This window comes from Battus philenor, unplaced genomic scaffold (assembly GCF_028537555.1).
Source record: "Battus philenor isolate CCGP_79_NKW_IND1 unplaced genomic scaffold, ilBatPhil1.0.hap1 SCAF_2, whole genome shotgun sequence".
Lineage (NCBI taxonomy): Eukaryota > Metazoa > Arthropoda > Insecta > Lepidoptera > Papilionidae > Battus > Battus philenor.
Genome location: NW_027181682.1, coordinates 13,692,577 through 13,714,135, shown reverse-complemented (window position 1 = coordinate 13,714,135; position 21,559 = coordinate 13,692,577). Strand labels below are relative to the sequence as shown.

The following is a 21,559-nucleotide window of genomic DNA, read 5'->3' as shown; positions in this document are numbered from 1 at the left end:
TGATAAACAAAATGTTCTAAGTAATATTTATTTTAAACTCTTTGAATATTATATATCGGCATGAATGAACTATGTTTAGATTTTAGTTTAGCATCTTTATTCTTAATAAATAGTTTTATTTTCTGTGTATAAATAATATATTACATGTTATTTAATATTATATAGAGTAGAATAAAATACATCCTCCTGATTTTGGCCATGGCAAAAACTCCTCGTTCATTGCCATTACAAAATTTTAATATTTCTTTTTTATTCACTGTTCACACTATCCAGTATCGTTCACAGCTTCTACATGAGTGGATGTTATACGTGTTTACAGAACTCGGTGCTTTTACGTTAGATTTATATAATTACCAAAATAATAAAATGAATGCATAAGTTATTTTTTTAAAATAAACATTTTGTAATTTTATGAAAAATCTATCCTAAAAGTGTTTTTATTGTATTATATATTGGCGAAGCACAGTTCTAGCTATGCCCTACATTTTAAAATAATAAATTGTGAATTACGAAAATATTAAGTTAAAGTGCGTTACTGATGGCGAAAAATGCTTGCTTGGAACGGGTATATAACACTGATTCTGGGCCTACTATTTTTTGTGAACGGAAACAACGAATCTGCCAATGAACATTCCTTGGAACTGACCCAGTCCTTGAATTTAGCACGTCAGGAGCATATTCAGGACGCTTGCCGTCGTTTTCCTTTAAAATGGAGCCTCGATGAATTACCACCAAGCCAGCTTGAACATATACTAGTTGATGATAATCACAAACTTCTTTATTGTTACGTGCCAAAGGTGAGTTTTCAAGGCGAAACGTTGTGAGTTACCAACATTACGTATTGGAACGGCGCCTTTTTGACCACAAAACAAGTATTTAAATATCGTAAAGGGGTGTACAAAAATTTGTTACATTTATAAAATGTTTGTTTTTTTTTAATTGTAATCATTTTGATTTTCGAATTTATAGGATATTTACTTCTTTTCTTAGTAGAGAGAAATAGCTACTGTCCGTTTCAAAGTAAAATGAATATTTAACAGAACCACCAAAAAAAAATACATTGAAGTATTTAGATATTAGAGATTATTTTAAAAGACTAACATAAAAATATTTACTTTTATTCTCATCTTACTGCAGTTAAGATTTACTAAATCATAGGTCCTTTCTTAAGGTTTTTAAAGGTATCTGATGCCAAACAGTACTTCATCATTTCAACCATGTCAACTGCTGGACATAGGCCTGACTAATAAATTTCCAATAGTACAGGAACCTATCATAGGTTGTAAGCAGTGTGTACTATGGATCAACTTAAATACATTATATGTAGTAAAATTGCAGGTCAGAGAGCTATTATATTATGTACTTGTTAGTATCTACAACTTCAATAGGGTTGAAATGGCAATGTTACAGGGGTAACTTAAGGTTAGGAAACTCTTGAGTACTGCAGCATTGATTCATACGCATTCTTACAATCTAAAAGATTTAGGTTGGCACTCCAAATTGTAACTGGGGCAAAGGTTTAGTAACACAATATATAGAGGTATACCTACACTTAATATAAATGGTGAAGATGAAACTTGTTCACATTACTTTTTGTATGTTTTGCTATAAAAGAAAAGCTTGTGTTGGTTTTGAGAAACGTTGCATTTTATTTACATTAACATTAATTATGTATGGTAATGTAAACTTGATGTAAAATCTATTCAGAACTTGTGTAGCTTGCATACTAAATTTAAACTGACAAGCATTTTTTTATTCTTTTACTTGATATATCTATGTAGAGGGTAATTGAAAATAGGTGCAAAAGCTTGATATATGCCCTATCCAAAATAAATGTTTTAAAAAATATTAAAATAATGTAATTATAATTTAGTAATATTATAATTATATTAGTTTAATATTTAATATATTAATGTGATAATACATATTTTTAAAATGCTTATTATATTGTATTAGAAATAATTGTGGTTTATTTGTTATCTGTCCCTGCAAACTTTGTATAGCTAAAATTTATTGGTCTGTCACAGTCCAATAGAGTTTCAGAGCAATAACTTTATTCAGAGTGATCAGAACTTTGTGCAATAGTTAAAGTTTTTTTTAGCTATTCATTACCCTCTTTAAAGCTTTTACAATTATAACTAATTATCCTGTACATCTCAGCTTGTAATTTCATTGACTTCAATTGCTTTGGTGTACTTTAAACTAAATCATTGCATAGCTGAACAATACTTGTTAGAGATAGGCACTATGTTATTGATCTACAACCTAATTTAATTTTAATTTTAAAACTTATTTAGAAAATAAACTGTTATAAATTTAGTAAATAGCTACTTTTTGTAAAATGTTGCATATTTAATTGGTAAATCTTGTATATGTTTATGTGCTTCAAAATTAGGTTTTTTATTTACTTGATATTTTTATGATTATCACACAACTTTTTTACATTTATTGGAGAGTTTATAATATAAGTAGGCCCAACAATTGCAAAGTTCCACATTCCAAAGTATATAAATAGTGGTAGCCAATGGTTTATGACCCTGAATAACAACCATAGGCTGCCGACACCTATTAAAATCCCTCTTGGAACTCTCAAACACTGCTCTGTTCTACACACGATGACCCAACAACTATACCCCAGAATGATAATAAGTCGCAGCCAAACAATATCACGCAGTCTTAACTAGGACAGCCACTAACTTAGACGAAATACCGCCGCATTTATGGCAGATTTTCTTATACCATAGAACTATTACCGTATTTATTTTGTCACTTCTTTGTGGTTCATTCAGGCTTTCCATCGTTGAAGAAACTACTAGTCAGTGGCCATGTTGTACACCTTCTCGGATTTTTTTTATTTGTGGCAGCCAGGCTGCCAATGCCAAAATGTTCCTCATGTATTCTTGCAGTAGGGCGCCCACTAAACGAGCTAAGAGCTCAGCGGCGTCCTAAACAAGTAAAAAGTCTATATGAGGGCTTAACTTAAAGCTCTTAAGGTATATTGCGATCTCACTTACGTAAGCAAGGTAAAAAAACTCGCGGAATTTGTAAATGCCAGTAAGGCAACATTGGGTAGATCAGGAATTCCCAAAAAAAAGCTGGTTCCGTGGATCATTTAGCTACATTTCTACCATATTATCAAAACTTGACAAGAAACGCGGATATTAAAAATATGCATGTTTTACAAGAGAGAATCTCTGAGCTTATTAAAATATTATCTGTCTATATTGATAGGTGAAGTCGAACCAATGTTTTAGTTCTTCACAACTGTTTACGAATTGTAAGCCCCCTTTTATTTCATCACGCCAACATAGACCAACGTCACCACCGGTGGTTCACCTGGACCTCTTTAAGAACTAAAGGTGCAGATCATGTAGCGACAGCCTAAGCGATATGAGACTCGCTCGGCAGCCTCCCAGTTCTAAGAAACTAGAAACGAGTTTTAGCTTAACTATCAGCGTTATTAAGGCAAACAGTGACCACACGTCACCAAAAATTTAAACACCAGAAATTTAAAAATATGGCGCCGAGAAATTCCACACTGGGACTACATGGTGCATATTCTCGGTAGCTTCCCTCGAGGCCAACCAAGGCTAACTATTATATTAATTACGTTTGTCTATTTGTATAATAAGCATCCATCCATTATGTATGTTTAAAATTGTAATGATAAGTTTTTAACAGCAATGACAAAATGGAAACATCTCGTCTAATATATTTCTTCAAGTGTCAGACGAAGGTCTCAATTTTAAAGTCTTAGTGATGTCTTACGCCACTAACGACTTGTTTTTTTTTTGTATGAAATGTATAACTTCTCTAAATGAAGGAGTTAAATATTAAAAAAGTGAAATGTTGTTTCTCATTTGAATCTAACTGACAAAATACAGTCGTTCAAAAAACCATAAAAACTGCTAAGCTCTGAATTTAGATTCGATGTCCAATGAGAAAATAAGTAGATGAATAAAAATCCGAAGGATTGCCATGTCAAAGTGGCAGTGGGGTTGCATAGTGTACCGAACATTTTGCCGTCGTGGTGGACAGACCTTGTTAAAGTTGTCCACATTAGATGCAGACCGCTTCCGTCCAGTCCTATTGGATATCTATTGGGGAGGCCTATATATGCCTATAGATGCCTTACGACAAAAATGATAATAATGTTTCTGTACAAAAAAATTCCTGGTTCTTACAAAATTATGGTCACAATTGTTAAAGTTTATCATACGATTTTAGGTAGCATGTACAAATTGGAAGAGGGTGCTTATGATATTGGCCGAAAAATGGAACGATACGGATGTTCTTTCCATTCCCGCAAGTCTTGCTCATTCTCCTGGAATGTTCCGGAATTTAAGTACAGTCCCCAAAGAGGAGAGGGACGTCATGCTGGAGAATTACCACAAAATGATTATCGTGAGGAATCCCTTTGAGCGGTTGTTGTCTGCCTATAGAAACAAATTGGAAGGGGACACGCAAAGCGCAAAATATTTTCAGGTAATTTTTTAAATTATATAATTTATATCGCTCTTTATTTACACATTACGACTGAAATGACAATGATAAATATGTCTTTATGTTATGTAATAAATAATCATAATTTAGTAAAAATAATTATATCTCCAATCGTAGTTCTCATAATCAAAAACGCTCTTGTAGCGTCCACTAGTGGGCGGTCCCGGCGGTAGACATTGGGGCTTTTTTTTTTTTTTTTTTCGGTTGGGGAAATCTTCTAGTATTCAAGATGCCCTGCCTCTGGGGGGAGGACAGGGGTATGTGGGATTCCTACCCACTAACCCCCCCCCCCCCCGGTGGTAGACATTGGGGCTCCCTTAACAATGCAACACTACACAGTCATTTTATGCTATACTACATTACAGTACGTGTAGTGTTATAAGGCAGCCTTTAATGTTTTAGACGTTTTATTGGATGGTATATGTAATAAAAACGTTATGTATTAAATCTGGTTAAATATATGGTTGCGAACTTAAAATAATGAAAAAAAAAACCAACAAATATTTCATGTTGTCAGTGAAGCTAAAAGTATAATTCTAGGCCATTCTCACACTATCAACAGTGCGTTGAATACAAACTTATTGTTGCAATAACTGGGGAAAGGCCGAGACTTCTTATGCGCTGATAAATAGAGATATCGTCTTTGTTTGTTTATATATCTTTTTTTATAAATTGATTTCACAATTCATGTAAAATTTAAAATTATTTAAATTGCTTCTCGATTCGTTATAATTTTTAAACATTTCGAATATATATTTATGAAGTTATTTGATTAACTTCACAGCGTAGATTTACTTCTTCCTTTTTTTCGGTCTGTCTTATCTAAAGATCGTACTCTAGTGTTATAGGACTAGAATTATAGAAATCATGTTTAATTTCTTGTCTATTTCAACATCATGTCAGCTGACAGACACCATCTACACGACATAGGCCTCCTCTAAAAATCGCCAAGATGATCTTTCTTGTGCTGACATTGACTATATACCACCGACTCGTGAATCTTCAGGCCGTTGGATCCGTTCGTTGCATTAGTGGTGTGATCCACTCACTGCCCCTTTGGTTCTTCTGTGGATAGATCCACTTCTTTGTCTATTTCACTCATAAAAAAATCAAAAACCAAAAAATACAACCATGCTTTTGAATTTAAAAGAAAATTATAACCTATAATTTTTTCAGGACCGCGTGGGAAAGAGAATTATACGCGCCTACCGCGAAAACCCATCGAACGAGTCGCTGGAACACGGACATGACGTAACATTTAAAGAGTTCGCGCTTTTCCTCACTAACAAATCGGAAGAAATGGCGGACGTCGTAAACAACGAACACTGGCAGCCGATCACCAACCTTTGTCACCCCTGCCTCATAAAATATTCTTTAGTTGGTGAGTTTTAAAATTATTTACACACTAGTCATTTTATACAGATTGATGAATTATAAATGTAAAAGAGATAAAGAGGTGTGTGTATGTACAGCCCATTTCTCAGATAAGTGCACACTTTGGAATGTCATATTAATTTATTTTTCGATTGGAATACGACTGGCCAATAACTTCTGGCAGTAGAAATTCTGCAAGGACAGATAGTAAACATTAAATAATTTTAATATGTTGTAATCGGAATTTTGAAAAAAAAATCTCTTACTAAGTTAAAATTACGTTATTTGTTATTGCTACAACCATCGATAGGGTTTACCATGTATATAAATCTTACTTATTTAACTACAGTTGATATTCAGTGTTAACGGCTGTGGAGAGTTTAAGAACGGTTATATTGTTATATCATTGGGGCGGTCAAGAAGGTAAGGAACCTGATCTTGCTGAAATAGGAAATAGACCACGACCATAGCCTCTCAGCCAAATTTTCATCACATTAGATATGTAGGAGATATGTCATTAAATAAAAGTTCGTCGAACGTATAAGAATCACTGTATTTAATATTGCTAGTCGGTTTTTGCTAATCGATTGGTTCTTGATTCTTTTCTGGCTTCTTTCTTTTCTACGCTTCTTTGTTCTTTGCTTTTCTTGCTTCTTGCCGCTATGTCTATACATTTTGTGTATTATTAGTTGATTGGGCGATCCTCATAGATAATTAAGTCGTAAATTTATAGCTTATTGCCAGCTAAAAACTTTGAAGCTTTTACACCTATATCTAATCAACCTGTAGATAGCTTTTGTAGGATAATACAGACATCAGCACCATAACAGTTTTCTCGCTTATAACTGATCGCCTGTGTACATTTTTTTTCTATCGTTATTATATATTCAAGGTAATGGAATCTTACATAACTGCGGCATGTTAAACTTATTCGGAAAGAAGGTCGTGAACATTCACGTTTCTTAGAACCATGTTATTTTGGATCATTAGGATTTTCCAATGCAACAAATACGGTTTGGGAGCGTTTCCATCGAGTAGGTAGCCGGCAAACTTGTCCTCTAAAAGAGCGCAACATGAGATACAAAATTAAAATTGATGCAAGGATAGTATTTTTATGATTGTCTATGTAAAAATATTGTCTGAAATCGAATCCTATTGTAATATGAAGAATTTTAAGCGATTAAAGAGCTTGGTTGACGAAAGTCTTATGGATAGGTTTCTGAATAATTTTTCCACTTTGTTTAAACGTTTTGAAGAGATTCAAAAATATTGACTAATGATTTTTTTTAATAAATCTGTATATAAATGCTATTAATATATATTTTAAATAAAACAAAAACTGTAGATTGTACGACGCAAAGACAAAATTTGACAGCCGCAGGACTGTTATTTAAGGAACAGATGTAATTGTTGCTTAAGGCATGTAGATACTGGCTATGTACCTGACTGCAGTGAATAGTAACTCCGACTTGGCGCCGGGTACTGCTAGCTTTCTTTTTCTTCTTTTAACCCTTAAATACATGACTTTCATTTATACTTTAAAAATAGTTATATCTTGCACAACAATGCAGGAAAAGATATAAAAAATGAAATATAATATTTTTATACTTATAAAAAAAATTATGTTGTAGATGTACAACACTATGCACTTACTGTACACTATTGTATTCAAAGTGGTATGTTGCAGTTTTTCATCATTGTGCATTTAAGGGTTAAGACGATAGACGCTCACGACAAGGCATAGGCCTCACTCTCAAAGATTGCCTCGATGACCAGCCCGTGGTCATCATTCGAGAGAACCTTTCGGATCCAACGGCTATCGGTCGCAAGAGCGTTGCGTTACCTAAGTGACCACAATGTTGTTATATGTGCATATTATTTTAAAACGGATCACAAAATACACAAAATACCTTAGATTATCGTCTATATAGTTTTATTCGTTAAATCCTATGTCAGTTTCTATTTATATACATTTCTTTAAGATATAACAAAAGGAATGATAAATTGTGTTATTTAATTATACTTTGACTTGTTATATAAATATTACAGGCAATTAATTCTGTTTAAATGACATTAATTGCACATAATTACGACATACAATTATTATCTAGCCACAATTATAAAGGTCAATATTAATTATTACTTTACTATTTATCTCTGAAGTAGCAGTATGATATGAAAATGTGCTTCTTCTCTATGTGGAGAAGGAACATACTTTCACATTTTGTTGTCGGATTTCTACAAAAACGTGACTATTACAGGTAGAGTTCTTAATTTAAAAACGGTCACCTATATATGTTTTATCATTTTTGTTACGATAAAAAGGTAGGAAAAATATTAGGAAATATGTTGCCAGGCTACTTTTTCTTTTTATAGCATTTTGATGACAGTTTTTATTTATTTATATATAATATTAGTAACTGATATCCAAGCGAGTTTGTAAGTGTGTGCTGTGTGCTGGGCAGGCCTGGCCAGATGGATTCCAGACTGGAAGCACAGTTTAAGACATACACACACTAGTCGATGAGACAACCTTATTGGTGACCAGTCTTATTGGACATGGTGATGATAAAATGATATTTTGTTAGTCCAAAGGATATTACTTAAATTATTTTTAATTTCATGAATACTTTTTTATTTATCCCACTCGACATTGAATAATAAACTGAAAAAAATATATAAAAAATGAGGGATTTTTTGTACCCTTGCACGTCTGACACTAGTTCCTTGAATATTAAATTTATTTTCAAGTATAAGCAATGCGCCGTATTATAACTACAAGGTTATTATGTATATACGATATCTCGCACATAGTTGTTATTTACAGCAATAAATCAAACCGGCTTCTAATTATTTGAGTGGTAAGCATATCTTATTTGTTAGACAGTTCTGTAAAATTCGTCCTTGTGTTTTTTTTCGGTTACGTCATTATATGTTTAGGATTCGAGACATAGTAAGCTATTAATAAATTGTTTTTAGTTGCAATTCTTGAACAGTTTACAAAAACACTGTAAAGTAGGTACATCTAGGTACATAGACGTATATAATCCATATAGAATAAGAAAAAAAGATGAACACAAAATATGAAGTTTTGAAACAGTTCGCTGTTACTATACAAATTTTTCTCAATGCCGTTTATAATATAGCAATGTGTATTTTATATCAGTGGTGCTAACCTGCGGCTTTTTTGAGGGAATATTTTCGAAAATTTGTCAATTTTTTTCTAACAATTTTACCACGTAACCATGTAAATAGTTTTATACCTATAAACTTCATGAAATATACATACCAGTCAATATTAACTATCCAGCATCTGAAAGGATTACCTAGAAATGCTGTGACCTAAATTTATCAAGTTAATTTTGTTGTCTAATAATGAGTCTGTATAATTTTTATTGTGTAAATTATAGACATGTTTGGCATTTTTATTTAAGCTTTCAATAAATATAATTTCTGTAAAATAAATTCAGGGTCGATCACCTGTGATCGGGTTAAGTTTAGCGATTAAATGATGATTATTTAAATATTTATTTATGAAATTTTCTCCAAAATTTCCGAATATCGATGTCATGAGGTGATAGGTGAATGTTATTTCTCTTGTTTATAAATATATATATCGATTTGCTTGGAAACCGATAAGAACATTCTAGAACAGTTTCAGAACATTCTCTAGAACAGAGATGGGCAACACGCGGCTCGCTTAGCCTATCAAAAGTTGAATTTATTTTATCATTTTTATCCAATCAATATACAATTATAATAAAATGGTAATAATTACAATAATATATTAAACCAAAACGTTTTTTTTGTGACAAGTTACTAACACAGCGTCTAGTTGAAACATGCAATACGAATGCGACGCGTCTGTGCGAGTTTTTTGTTTAATATGTATATGAAAACTTCACTTTTTAATTTTTTTTTTCTAATGTTTATTGTAAATAAAGTATTGTAGATTAATAATAAATTTTACTTTATGTGCGGCCCGCCAAACGATTTCAAAATATAGATTGGCTCTTTGATTAAAAAGGTTGCTCATCCCTGCTCTAGACCTATCCAGGTTCTAAAGAATGTAGGTTATAAAAATTTTTGAATACTCTCTTTTGAAAAGGTATACTGTTAGGTCTTCACGGTCCGCGTATTCACAAAATATTCCAATGAAATTAATTACGTTTTTATTTTTTAAACAAAACTTATTTTATCGGTAAAATATCAAAGCTTTGTTGCTTATTTGATTCGCCGACACAATAGAAATGTAACTATTCTAAATTTGTAAGATAATTTTGTTTTGAGGAATGTTATCAAGTGTAACTACATCAAAGCGAACCTCTCTTATTACGCCGACGTTTTTAAAAAATTTAATTAGAGAAGTGACCATGAACGCGATACTGTGTTCACGGATAAGTTTTTTTTACCGTTTCGTAACTTGTGTAACGAAGTGATTTTAAAGTAAATTTAGGAATATAAACGGTGATGGTTCATAGAGGTAAAAGCTTTGAAGGGGTGAAATTAAAATTTATTTGATGTCAAATAATGTATAGAGTACACCTTATCCTAAATTGTTTGAGTTAATAAATAACGTTATAATAATGTACTTAGAAAAAGCGTTTTTAGAATTCGGATTGTTGCACACTAAAATTAATTATTATTTACCAAATGCCAGTGTAGACTTCTTGGAACACCTATCAGACACTAGAAGTTATTGGCTTGTGACTTTTCAAGAGAAAAAATAAATTTATTTAATATACTAGGGACGGAAATGAGTGTAAAACATTTGAAGTTTTTTTTGCTATATATTCACCCCTTTATTATTTAGTTACATCATTTTTGTGTATATATCCGTGCAATAAATAGCTTTATATAGGTTCCAAAAAAAATCCACGTAAAAGTAAAATTAAAGAAACATGAGTTTTATTTCATTTCTATATTTTTGTATTGTTATAGTAGAGAAGCAATCATGTATCTAAAGATCGTTTTCGTATGCACTCCTCCATTAGAAGTAAGTTATTAAGCTCATTAAAAACTCGTTACGAACGATGGCCGTTCGCGGCGTTTGAACACACAAGGTTCTTCTGTCAGATAAATTGAGTGTGTGCCAATTATAGTGATGACTATGAAATAATTTAGTTATTTTTTTCATGTTGTAACATTGTAATTTGGAAATATTTATTGTATCTAACTTTCAGGTTTATTTAATTTAATTAGGCACGTCTGCGACATAAATAATATACATTTAAGTTTCATATAGCATTCCACAATGTTCTCCTAGGTGTACACAGCCATTGTCATAATTATTCTAGTCTGTAACTAAACGTTAAATAATTACTAATAAAGCGGGATAATAAATGACTTAGGAAAGTAAAACATGGTCACACTTCGAGTCCCATCGACAGGTTCACAGTCGCTCTATGAGCCACGGAGACGACTGTTTGGAAGTTCTCTACGCAATCGAATTGGCAAATTGAAGTTGGCAGGCCACATAGAACTGAGACCTTAAGTTTCTGAAGTGGAAACCGCGGAGTGGCAAGCGCAAGGTGGACAATCGTTTTAAATTTAAGGAAGACGCAGAATACACGTCCGTTCTGACCGGTCCTATTGGAAATATATAGGAAGGCCTATGTTCAGCTGTGGGCATCCTTTTGCGGCAATGGCGATGTGATTAACATTTACGCCATTGTAAACCATAATTATTAAATTACACGTATTTAAATTGGACTTGAAAATTATACTTTTGCCCTCATTGGCAAAACTACAAACAAGCCACGGAGACTGCTATGTTCGGAATTTCTCTGTAAGATTGAATCAGAAAGGAGGATGTATGAAAACCAACAAAATAAACCAACATATATTGACAAGATAAAGGAAGAATGGGCAGGCCACATGTGTTGCTAAACAGAGCCGATGGGGCTTTAAAGTAGGCGCTTTCAATCAGTTCTGTTGTAAATTTATAGGAGATACCTTTGTCCAGCACTGGACGTTTTATGATTAAAAAGATGATGATGAAACTTATATTAGATGTTGCTATTATGAAGGTGACCACAAAAAAGTGTTCTTAGTCAGTTGCGTGCTCTTCACAGATCTGGGCGCATTTGAAACCATCAAAGGTTTACGGTATGCATGTTATTATTATTAGTGAGGTTAGTACATGACGTAAATAAGTGGTCATTAAATGATCCTGTGAGGATAGTATGATTAAATGGTGCCTAAAGTCAAAGGAAATGACTGGCCTGTTTAAACGTGGCATATTTGAAAGAAAACTTTGATGCACGCAAAATATAACAAACCCATGCTATTCGTGTTAGAAACGACGAAGTGAAACGCTTTATTGGAATTACTTCGCGGCGTCTCAACGTCCGGTGATAAAAAATGGCGGAACTCGTTTGTATGTCTGTGTACGTTCATTCGCCAATATGCGTTATACTCAAAAAATGAAGTTGGCCAGTTTGCAGATAATATAAAAAAATATTTTAAGATTTAAAAATCGAATTGTTCACACATATTATTCTGTTTTTTTTTTTCATAAATTGGCGGCAAAGTAAAAATTATTTGTTAGAGTTATGGATTAAAAAATGACACTGAAATGAGTGTTCGTTATATGATTTTTTATAATTTACCGCAAATGTTAATGTAGTAAAAAGTTCTTCGTCGAAATAAACACACCTACGGACATAGGGAGTCAGCAAACCGTTATCTTTAAAAAGAAGTTTCGAGACTTATTGGCGATAGAATTGACGTAACTTAAGGACCTATTCTATTTTAAATAGGTTACATATCAATTATATTGCCTTATTTAAGTATGCATTTATGGGTATATATTGCGGCACATTAACACATTTGCTATTTGCTTTATGTGCACCACGCTAGGTTGACTTTCAAGCCTGCAATTGCTCTGAATGTAAAAATAGTTAATAAATAAATAATATAACGTGAAAGTATGTCTGTTTCGTATGTAAAAACTTTTTCTAGAAAATCGTAATAGATCTAGAATTCTGTATTCCGTTATGTAGGATACACGTTTATAGCAAAATTTACATACAATTTCGCTTTCTTATGAAATTTAAAATTTTTAAACCGCTAAAAATAGAATCGTCAACAAGAAATCTACATCTAAAAGTTTCACACAGTTTTTGTATAAATTGAAAGTTAAATTCCTAAATATTATTTTGTTTATTATTTTTTGTATATATTTAGCCAAAAAAAAAGAAAATAAAAATAAGCAAATTACTGTACCAGGGCACTATTTATTTAACTATTATATATCATCCAGTTTTTTTTAAATATTTTTTTTTTCGACAAGATTGTCACTGCTGCTCAGATTGCATTCGTAGATTCTGCAGGTTCGACAGGGCAAGGTGCAGAAAGCGCCTAGCCCTATCGAACCTCTCTCATTAGACCTCTTTTAAAGTTAGCGAAGCTCGTGGAAGAGCCTCGGCTAAGATCGATACACACTACAACTTACAGATTGGAAGGCCATCAAGTTATTCTCTTTGACTGACATTCTATAGAGTGACCAGGATCTAGGTACCCCATGAGGAGATTTCGGCTTGGCGTGTCACTTGTCAACAATGTATAATTTATTTATTCGTATATGAAAATGCATGAAACGCCTTTGCAGTTGGCATACCGCTTTTATCTATAGTTATGTCGTAAGTAATAGTTAGCGTATTATTATAATTTAATAAGCATTATGTTCACAACTTGTTAATTTGGCAGTGATGTAAATATACAATAACAATCACTTGGCATCATCATCATCATGATTAATATAGTTATCGGACGTCCACCGTTGGGAATAGTCCCTCATAAATATCAATACGTCAACGTTTAACGATAATATATAAACGATTTTTTTACTTTATAATCAGTACAAAACTGATTACTTCTATGTATCTAATTTTGTTTTACCTTAAAAGGTAAAAAAAAATTAGATACATAGGTTCAATCGCTGCAAAGATCATTTGTCTAAGCGAAGCGCTTGGTGGTTTCCCAAATCTTATGGAATATCTAACGTAAAGATCCGAGACAAGTTCTTAGCATATTAGAGAGGGCTCCGCAAACTTAGTTACTTTAAAACATGGTTACACAGACTAGGGGCCACTCGGGCAAATCGTGAACTGATGGCGGGCCGGCTGCCAGAAGTATAGGTAATAAATTTTTTTTAGTTTTTATCTGGAATAGAATTCAATATTTTTCGAATGTACGAGAGTATTATTTTTGCTGTCGGTGGGCTACCAGTATTCGACCGGCAGGCCGCATGCGGCCCGCGGGCCGTTGTCTGTGCATCCGTGCCTTAAAGTAACTTAGTCACCTCAAACCCGGCAAAGTTATCAACGACAACAGACAAGTAGCAATTTTGCCACAACAAATTAAGCCGCGTCGATCCTCTTGCGAATGGAATTTTTTCGAAAATTCTTTTCATTGATGACATCTAAAAGGCGAAAGGATTCGTCGCTTTCGTCAACTAAAAACGATTCTGTAACGCATACGCCTCTGCCAAAGATATCTATGGAGATATACAATGCACCATCACACTTGGCAGGCAGGTTTGCGATCGCAGTATGGTATGCAGAGAACGATGTTGCCCATACTCTGGAATTTTTTTGTAAGCAGTGGCAGACCCACATAATTTGAGAATCATATAAGATTATCGTCTCAGTCGTCTCAGTTCTTTACCGCTGCGTTACCACAGCTGCGAAATGAATATTCACATCAAATTTCAAGTTTTTTAATATCATGATTCCAGAGATAGTAGAGACAGTGTCTTATTTATGACAGTTGTATAAAGCTGAACGTGTAGCTCATTTGCCACCAAAAAGTTTGATAGCTTCTTCATCTAATATATACTACAGAAACATCTCCACTTAAACATCCTAATTGAAGTCATCCCTCTGAAACAACAATACCCTTTCTTACGGGGCGGCCGCCCGCTTCCTAACCGCGAACATCAGGGGCTAACCGAGGTTGGATCCAGATCCATCCTTGGCTTGCCTTTGGGCCGCGCTGTCGTCTCAAGCCACATACATAACATCAGCACTACACAGCTCTACTCGGGTAGAGCGGTTTACTACGTCCGAACGTCATCGTACAACTGGAATACGTCTGTCCAACTTTTGCTTTGTTTTTAAGTTCGCGAACTCTTCCGCTCCGTGAACTCAGTTCCGATGAAGCTGTTAAAAACTCCGGGCTAACAGCCTCAACTTCAACCAAGGAATCAAGCAAGCCTCTGAAATATGTTACATTATTTTTTTTTCTATTGGAATGCGACAGGGCAATAACTGCTGGCGGTACAAATTCTGCAGCTACAGATAGTAAACAATAAATAATTTTAGCAATTACTTGATTATGAAAACGTTTTACGTGTATTATATTTAATATTTCTGAAATTATTAATTTTTCGACAGGGTGCACCGTACATTAATTGACAGTAAATATTTATAATCACCATGTATACAGATTACGTAAATAATTATTTGTTAAATCACGTGTTATTTTAATCTACGATTGTTGTGCATCGTCGAAGATATATCTAAATAGTTTGCTGTTAGCGAAGGAGAGTTACAGAAACCGGTTTAGATGTTTGCGTCATCCCATAGCTGTTCTACGGAGCCAGAGACTTTAGATATAATGACCGCTGTTTTTTGTGACTAAGGGAGTTGGAAGATACAATAAATTCAGTCGCTACCTACCATAAGAGCAAAAAATATTTTTTACAAACATTAATAGTATGTCTATGCTATACTAACTTCATAAACTTAGTGTAAATTGTAAAAACATGTATTTGGTCCGAGCCAAAACTTTTAGGATTGGAAAGACTCAACAAATATACAAGATATTTGGTTATAGACTTAAAAGCTTTACAAGGCTTAATTTGTAGCTAATTTCTCAATAAAAAGCTTTCACATTCATTACCAATCATCTCATAATTAGGCGATCTGTCTTTGTTAAATGTGATACATTATTTTTTTCGCGAAAGCCTTTTCAAAATTACGATCACCACATATTGAAATTAAATATTGTCTATTATTTGTACCTATAGGCTTTATACTTCCAGAACTTATTACGCTATCGCAGTCCAATAGAAAAAAAATATGACACATTTCTAAATAAATCTTTTATACAGGAGAATTCGAAATGGGCGTAAAATCTTCGGTTAAATTACAAAAAACTTAGTTTCTATTCTTTATAAACAACGTGATTACTACAGTGATAATTACTAGTTGTATCCTGCGCGCTTCGTGTAGCTAGCACTATTAAGTGGTTGTAATTTCGTAAAATTTCTTAGTTGACCTCTATTCGGCAAAAGGAATATTCCTTCCAAGTTTCAAGTCTCTAAGCCTTATCGTTCCAGAGATATCGTGATAAGTCAAGACATAGTTTTATTTGTAGATTATATTTTGCGCAGTAAAGTCTTTTTACTATTAGGGTAATAACCTATACATCATTCGATAATTGCATTAACATAATCTTTAATATTCTCAATTTTTTATCGTAATTATAAAGTGTTTTTGCATAAGACATTAACGGTGCGCAAATTTGTATTTTTCTATGTGTATAAATTATTAAAAAAAGAACTAGTTCTCATATTATATCAATGTTAATCCTTAGTTGTAATTGTATTGCATTAGGCGTATATACCGACTATTGGGGCAAAAGCATCCCCTCATAGAGAGGACATTGGCCATAATAACCACACGGGAGAGTTAATAAAAGTATATATTAAAATTAAGGTCGTACAAAGAACTATAAAGGTATATAAAAATAACTATATAATCAGTTGAAAGAAGACGTATTCAAAAATTGGAATCGTAAATAAATTCTTTAAGAGATAAACAAAATGAGAATTGTGAAAGAAAATAAAAAGAAAGATATAAAATAAATGTTAAAAATGTGGCGACGGATGAAAGGTGATACATAGAGGGTATGTAAATAAAAGCAGTAATAATAAAATAAAATGTGAAGAAAGGAACGAAGGAGATAGAATGCGAGATATCTGCCAGAAAGAAGAAAAATAAAAAAACGTACTGATAAACTCAAAGGTCCTGTCTCAAAAAATAATAGGGGAATCAGAGGACCCCTTAAACAGGGACTCCAAAAAAATAACCACACGGACAAACTGTGAATTGGTGCATTAGATTTTTTCATCATACAATATACCGTTGATGGCGGAATATTCCTTCACCAAATAATAGCGACGGCAATATTGCCACAAATTGACCGATCCGAAATCGAACCGGCGGCTTACATTTGTCAGTCCTTTATGAATACCACTGTTCATGACTGCTCATTACTGTTTTGTAGGTGTGAACATACTCTATACAGGGTGATTGGTTTTATGTGTAATGGATTCAACGGAACGAATATGAAGCATTAGTTGATAAAATTTTTTAAAGCATTCCCACGCATTTTCAATCAATCTGTATAGTAATCACTTTGAAATATGTTAATTAATTTATTTATTATATTGGAAAGCGACAGTCTAATTACTTCTGGCATTACGGTCTTAAGGAGCAGACTGTAAACAATTATTAATTTTAAAATGTAGTGATATTTTGAATTCACTCTTACCATATTTTCAAGTAATTTATTATTTCTGAAACCATTGATATTTGAATAGGTCGTACCATGCATGGAGCTACGCATTCGATCCTTTAAAGCTTTTATATCTATTACAAATCATCCTGTATAATGCAATAAGACTTTTTGTAGATTTTTTTTATATTTGTGTAATGTACATATTATTATCAGCACTTACATTAAACTTGACATATCAATACGGTAAAAACAAATCATTTGCAAATTACTAAAAAAAGGTTTACATCGATGTAATATTTATCTAGTAAATGTTAGAATGCATTAGAATATTACTAACGGATTCTGCACATGAGATGGCTAGAATGCAAACTTTATATGAAACGGGTCTTACTTGATCGAAATATATATAACTTGTCATTGACAAAACCAATCTATTTGAATTTATATTCAAAATATCTTAATTCAAGTAGACTTTTGCACGCTGTTTTGAATGGTCAATTATTTTAACTTTATAAGTAGTAAGCTACCATTGGCTCGGAATAATGATCTGCTAATCGAAATAAAGCCGGCCTGAAATTCAAAAGTTGTGCTTTTGATGCACACAGTATAATATCAGCTATGTGAATTAGTCAACAAACCAAGGTCCACACTTATCGATCAACTAAAAACTATTATATACTATAAGATCGTTTTATTTTACTTTTAACTTTAGTTTCAAAACTAAGACTCCTTGTGGAACTATATCAAATACCCGTAGAGGATTTCATATCTTTTTTTTGAAGATCAAATTAAAACTTTTAAAACATGAACAAATTCTTAACTAGTGCTTTGCGTCTAGAGGTGACAATTCTAAATATAATAGAATTAACACATCAAGATGTCATCACAAAATAAGCAAAATAATTTCAGATCGACGAAATATCCATCTAGGTCTCTTGTACAGGATGATTGATTATAGTTATAAAAACTTTTATGGGGTAAATGTGTAAGTCATTTGCTGTCAATTATTGTATATTAGCTATCCTAAATTTAATCGTTTTAAAAATAATTAATAATGTAATGAGATATCTATAATAACGAAAAGCAATTTTAAAATTGATATTATTTTATTGTTAACTATCTATCACTACAGACTGAACTGCCGAAAGTTATTGGCCTGTTGTATTCCATTAGAAATAATAATTTAATGTAACCTATTTCAAGGTGATCACTCGCAGGAAATGAGCCATCTTAAAGCTTTTACACCCGTAACTAATCACCCTGTATAATCATCAAATAATATTTCATCTAGTATTTATAAACTCTTTATGTGTGATTCTAAAGAAGGGTGTGATTTCCTACAATAATATTTTTCCTGCTTACCCTATTGACACCGAAATGTGTTTTATCATATATAAGTATTCATTTAAAATCATCTGTAAATGCATCGACGCCTTTTAATCGAATAATCCAGTAAAAGTAACAGAGGTGAGGTTGAGCTCTTCGGGTACATTCGGAATATATTAGTATTCCGATTGTACCCGAAGAGCTAAATCCTGGGTGTCGGAGTTCTTATAAGCCCAGTCACTCTAAGAAGTGTTTGCTCAAGCTCTCTGAAGAGCCCTGGAGCGGATATACTTCGAAATGACTAAAACACTATATATTTTAAACAGACACGCCCAGAACATTACATAATATAAATTTAAAAGATCCATCGTAGACGTGGATAGCCCTGGCCAGAATTATTTAATCTAAACGCCAATAACTGAATAATAAATAAATAAACTGTAAATAATGATGCAACAAGACTTCAAGAATTTATTGTATGTTATATTAATCTAGACAAGAATATATCCTTTTAATTATTCTTATAGATGATTTAAAAAAAATGTTCCACACACACAGCTACATGCGTTTAAGTGAATACTTAAATCGCCTAACAATTAATAGCTTGCCACAATCAACTTGAAAAACGTGAACACTAAAATAATTTTAAAAAACAATTTTGTTTACAGGTAAATACGAGACATTATTAGACGACTCGCTACTGGCACTGAATACAATCAAGGCTTCATACATTCAGTTCCCCCGTCTCACTCACACGTCGGGCACAGCGGAAAAGCTCCACAGCTACTTCTCACAGCTTGACTTACCTCTCATACGTCGCCTGTACAAACTCTATAAATACGACTACAGAGTATTTAACTATGATTTAGACAACATAGTAGGCTACGATCTAGGATAACGCTGCCTACTTTTATGTGAAGGCTTTGAACCATGTGCTACCTTTGGTGGGGGCAAACAGAATTTTTAGGAAATAACTCCATTTTTTTATTGATAATAATTATCAATATTATGGTGCTAGATAAACAGTCTAGTATACTGTCGACGTTTTATGAAACTTCAACTAAATGTAGATATTTGAAGGTAATACATCGAGATCGTGTATCGTAAGCATATTTGCTTATAGTTTTTTAAGCTAAGTAATTATGGAGACGGCTTTAATGAGTTACTAATAACTTTTTATATATTTACTTTAAATAAGCACACTAACAGCGATATAACATATACGTTTACATTAGTTTCTTATAGCATTGTACAAATTTAAATGGTTTGCATATTGTATGCTTAGCCTTTGATACATGGTGGCTTATATCTAAAAGTTAATAAACGAACAATCTATGTAAAAGTTAACAAGGTTTTACATTTTCATTACAAGGTTATTATGGGAATAAATAAAGGTTTTGTTTCTCTTTTTTCTGATCATCCCGCGATTTTTGATACAAAAGTGTTTTCTGTACTAAGCTAACACTTAAACATTTAAGCTAGTATGCATACGAATACTCGATCACTGTGCTCTCTATTCTTCAATCATATGGTGCTTGTAAGATTATTTATTGTTATAAGTAACTCAAAATTTTACAGTGTAAAATAACTTAAAAACGTGTATGTGTTTGTGTAGTAACTTAACGTATGTTTATATGTTAGTCTTCGAATAGCTTTAGCTTTATAAAAGGCCTAGAAGCTAAACGTAGCACGTCTGTTCCTTGTTAAGAGTACAGTAGTACTTAAACCTTTTAAAGGTACAATGAAAAAAGTACATGTCAATAATAAATATTACATATATACATTCCATATTCAAATACTATAAATTATACAACATACAGTCTGTATTTGTATGTATTTAATGAAATCTCGGTGAAAAGTTATTTTTTATAAAAATATTTAGACTTAATTGAAGTAAGTAACAATGTAGATATCAAAAGAAATAATAAAATGTGAATATCTATCCGTAAAGAACAAATTCAAGGATATTTTTTATATATTTTTTGAACTTTTTATATATTTTGAAGATATACGTCAGATTTAATGATATTATATGAAATTTATCTCAAATTTCTTTGTAAATTGTTAGTTTATGATCAAGTAATGTGCCTTATTGTTGTAAAATTGAACAATTTTACCTACTTCACTATATTTTTCACTCAGTGATGATTTTATAAAACAACCAACCCTATTATTTTATATATTGTAACAACATGAATGCATAATTAATAAAATTGTTATAACTTTTTTCATTGTTTTATTTTGTGTGATGACATACTGAATAAACAAAATTCCTAAACAATCAAAAAATATGTGACACTATTGCCTGAACCTTCTTTTTATGTCTTACAAAATAAATTCGTTAAAAACACTAAGTTGCGAACTTACCACTGATGCTATAGATATGTCTTATCTGTAATAATTTACTGTTGGTAAGTTAGCTAGATATAGGGGATGGTCGGTTATAGGTCTAAAAGTTTTAAATGTGTGAATGTATAGCAGCACACCCTATTTACAACCACCATGTATAGACAAACATTAATCGACAAACTTGTTATACTCGAGTACGGCTCCGCCAACTATATTATGTTTTTTTTTTTAATTTTTGTTAAGGTATTTCATCATTTATTACGGAGAGAAAAATGGAAAAGTAATAAAACCTGTCAAACATCGACGTCAAATAAAAACTTAACAAGACGTGTTAGGATATAAAGAAATAAAAATATATAGTATACCAAAAAGCCTTCGAATAAAAATTTTGAAAAAGAATTTTTTTATGTTTTATCTTTCTTTATTTAAACATTAAATCGATTAATAAAGTGATGACACTTGTATAAGTTTGACATAG

General features: G+C 32.4%; 1 protein-coding gene across 1 annotated transcript; it reads left to right on the top strand.

Moving 5' to 3' along the window:
- The first annotated feature begins 290 nt into the window (after nucleotides 1–290).
- On the top strand, nucleotides 291–20,669 carry LOC137922112 (carbohydrate sulfotransferase 11). The gene is made up of 4 exons (XM_068764988.1): nucleotides 291–797; nucleotides 4,228–4,485; nucleotides 5,680–5,884; nucleotides 19,401–20,669. Exons 1-4 carry the CDS (start codon nucleotides 549–551, stop codon nucleotides 19,628–19,630), a joined length of 942 nt encoding a protein of 313 aa, XP_068621089.1. The 5' UTR covers nucleotides 291–548; the 3' UTR covers nucleotides 19,631–20,669.
- The last annotated feature ends 890 nt before the right edge of the window (nucleotides 20,670–21,559 follow it).

What these genes read in the sequence shown, in the direction of transcription:
- LOC137922112 (XM_068764988.1), top strand. Translation starts at nt 549, where the DNA reads ATGCTTGCTTGGAACGGGTATATAACACTGATTCTGGGCCTACTATTT. An exon ending in AAAGCGCAAAATATTTTCAG is followed by an intron (nt 4,486 to 5,679) that starts GTAATTTTTTAA and finishes TAATTTTTTCAG; the next exon opens with GACCGCGTGGGAAAGAGAAT. An exon ending in CATAAAATATTCTTTAGTTG is followed by an intron (nt 5,885 to 19,400) that starts GTGAGTTTTAAA and finishes TTTTGTTTACAG; the next exon opens with GTAAATACGAGACATTATTA.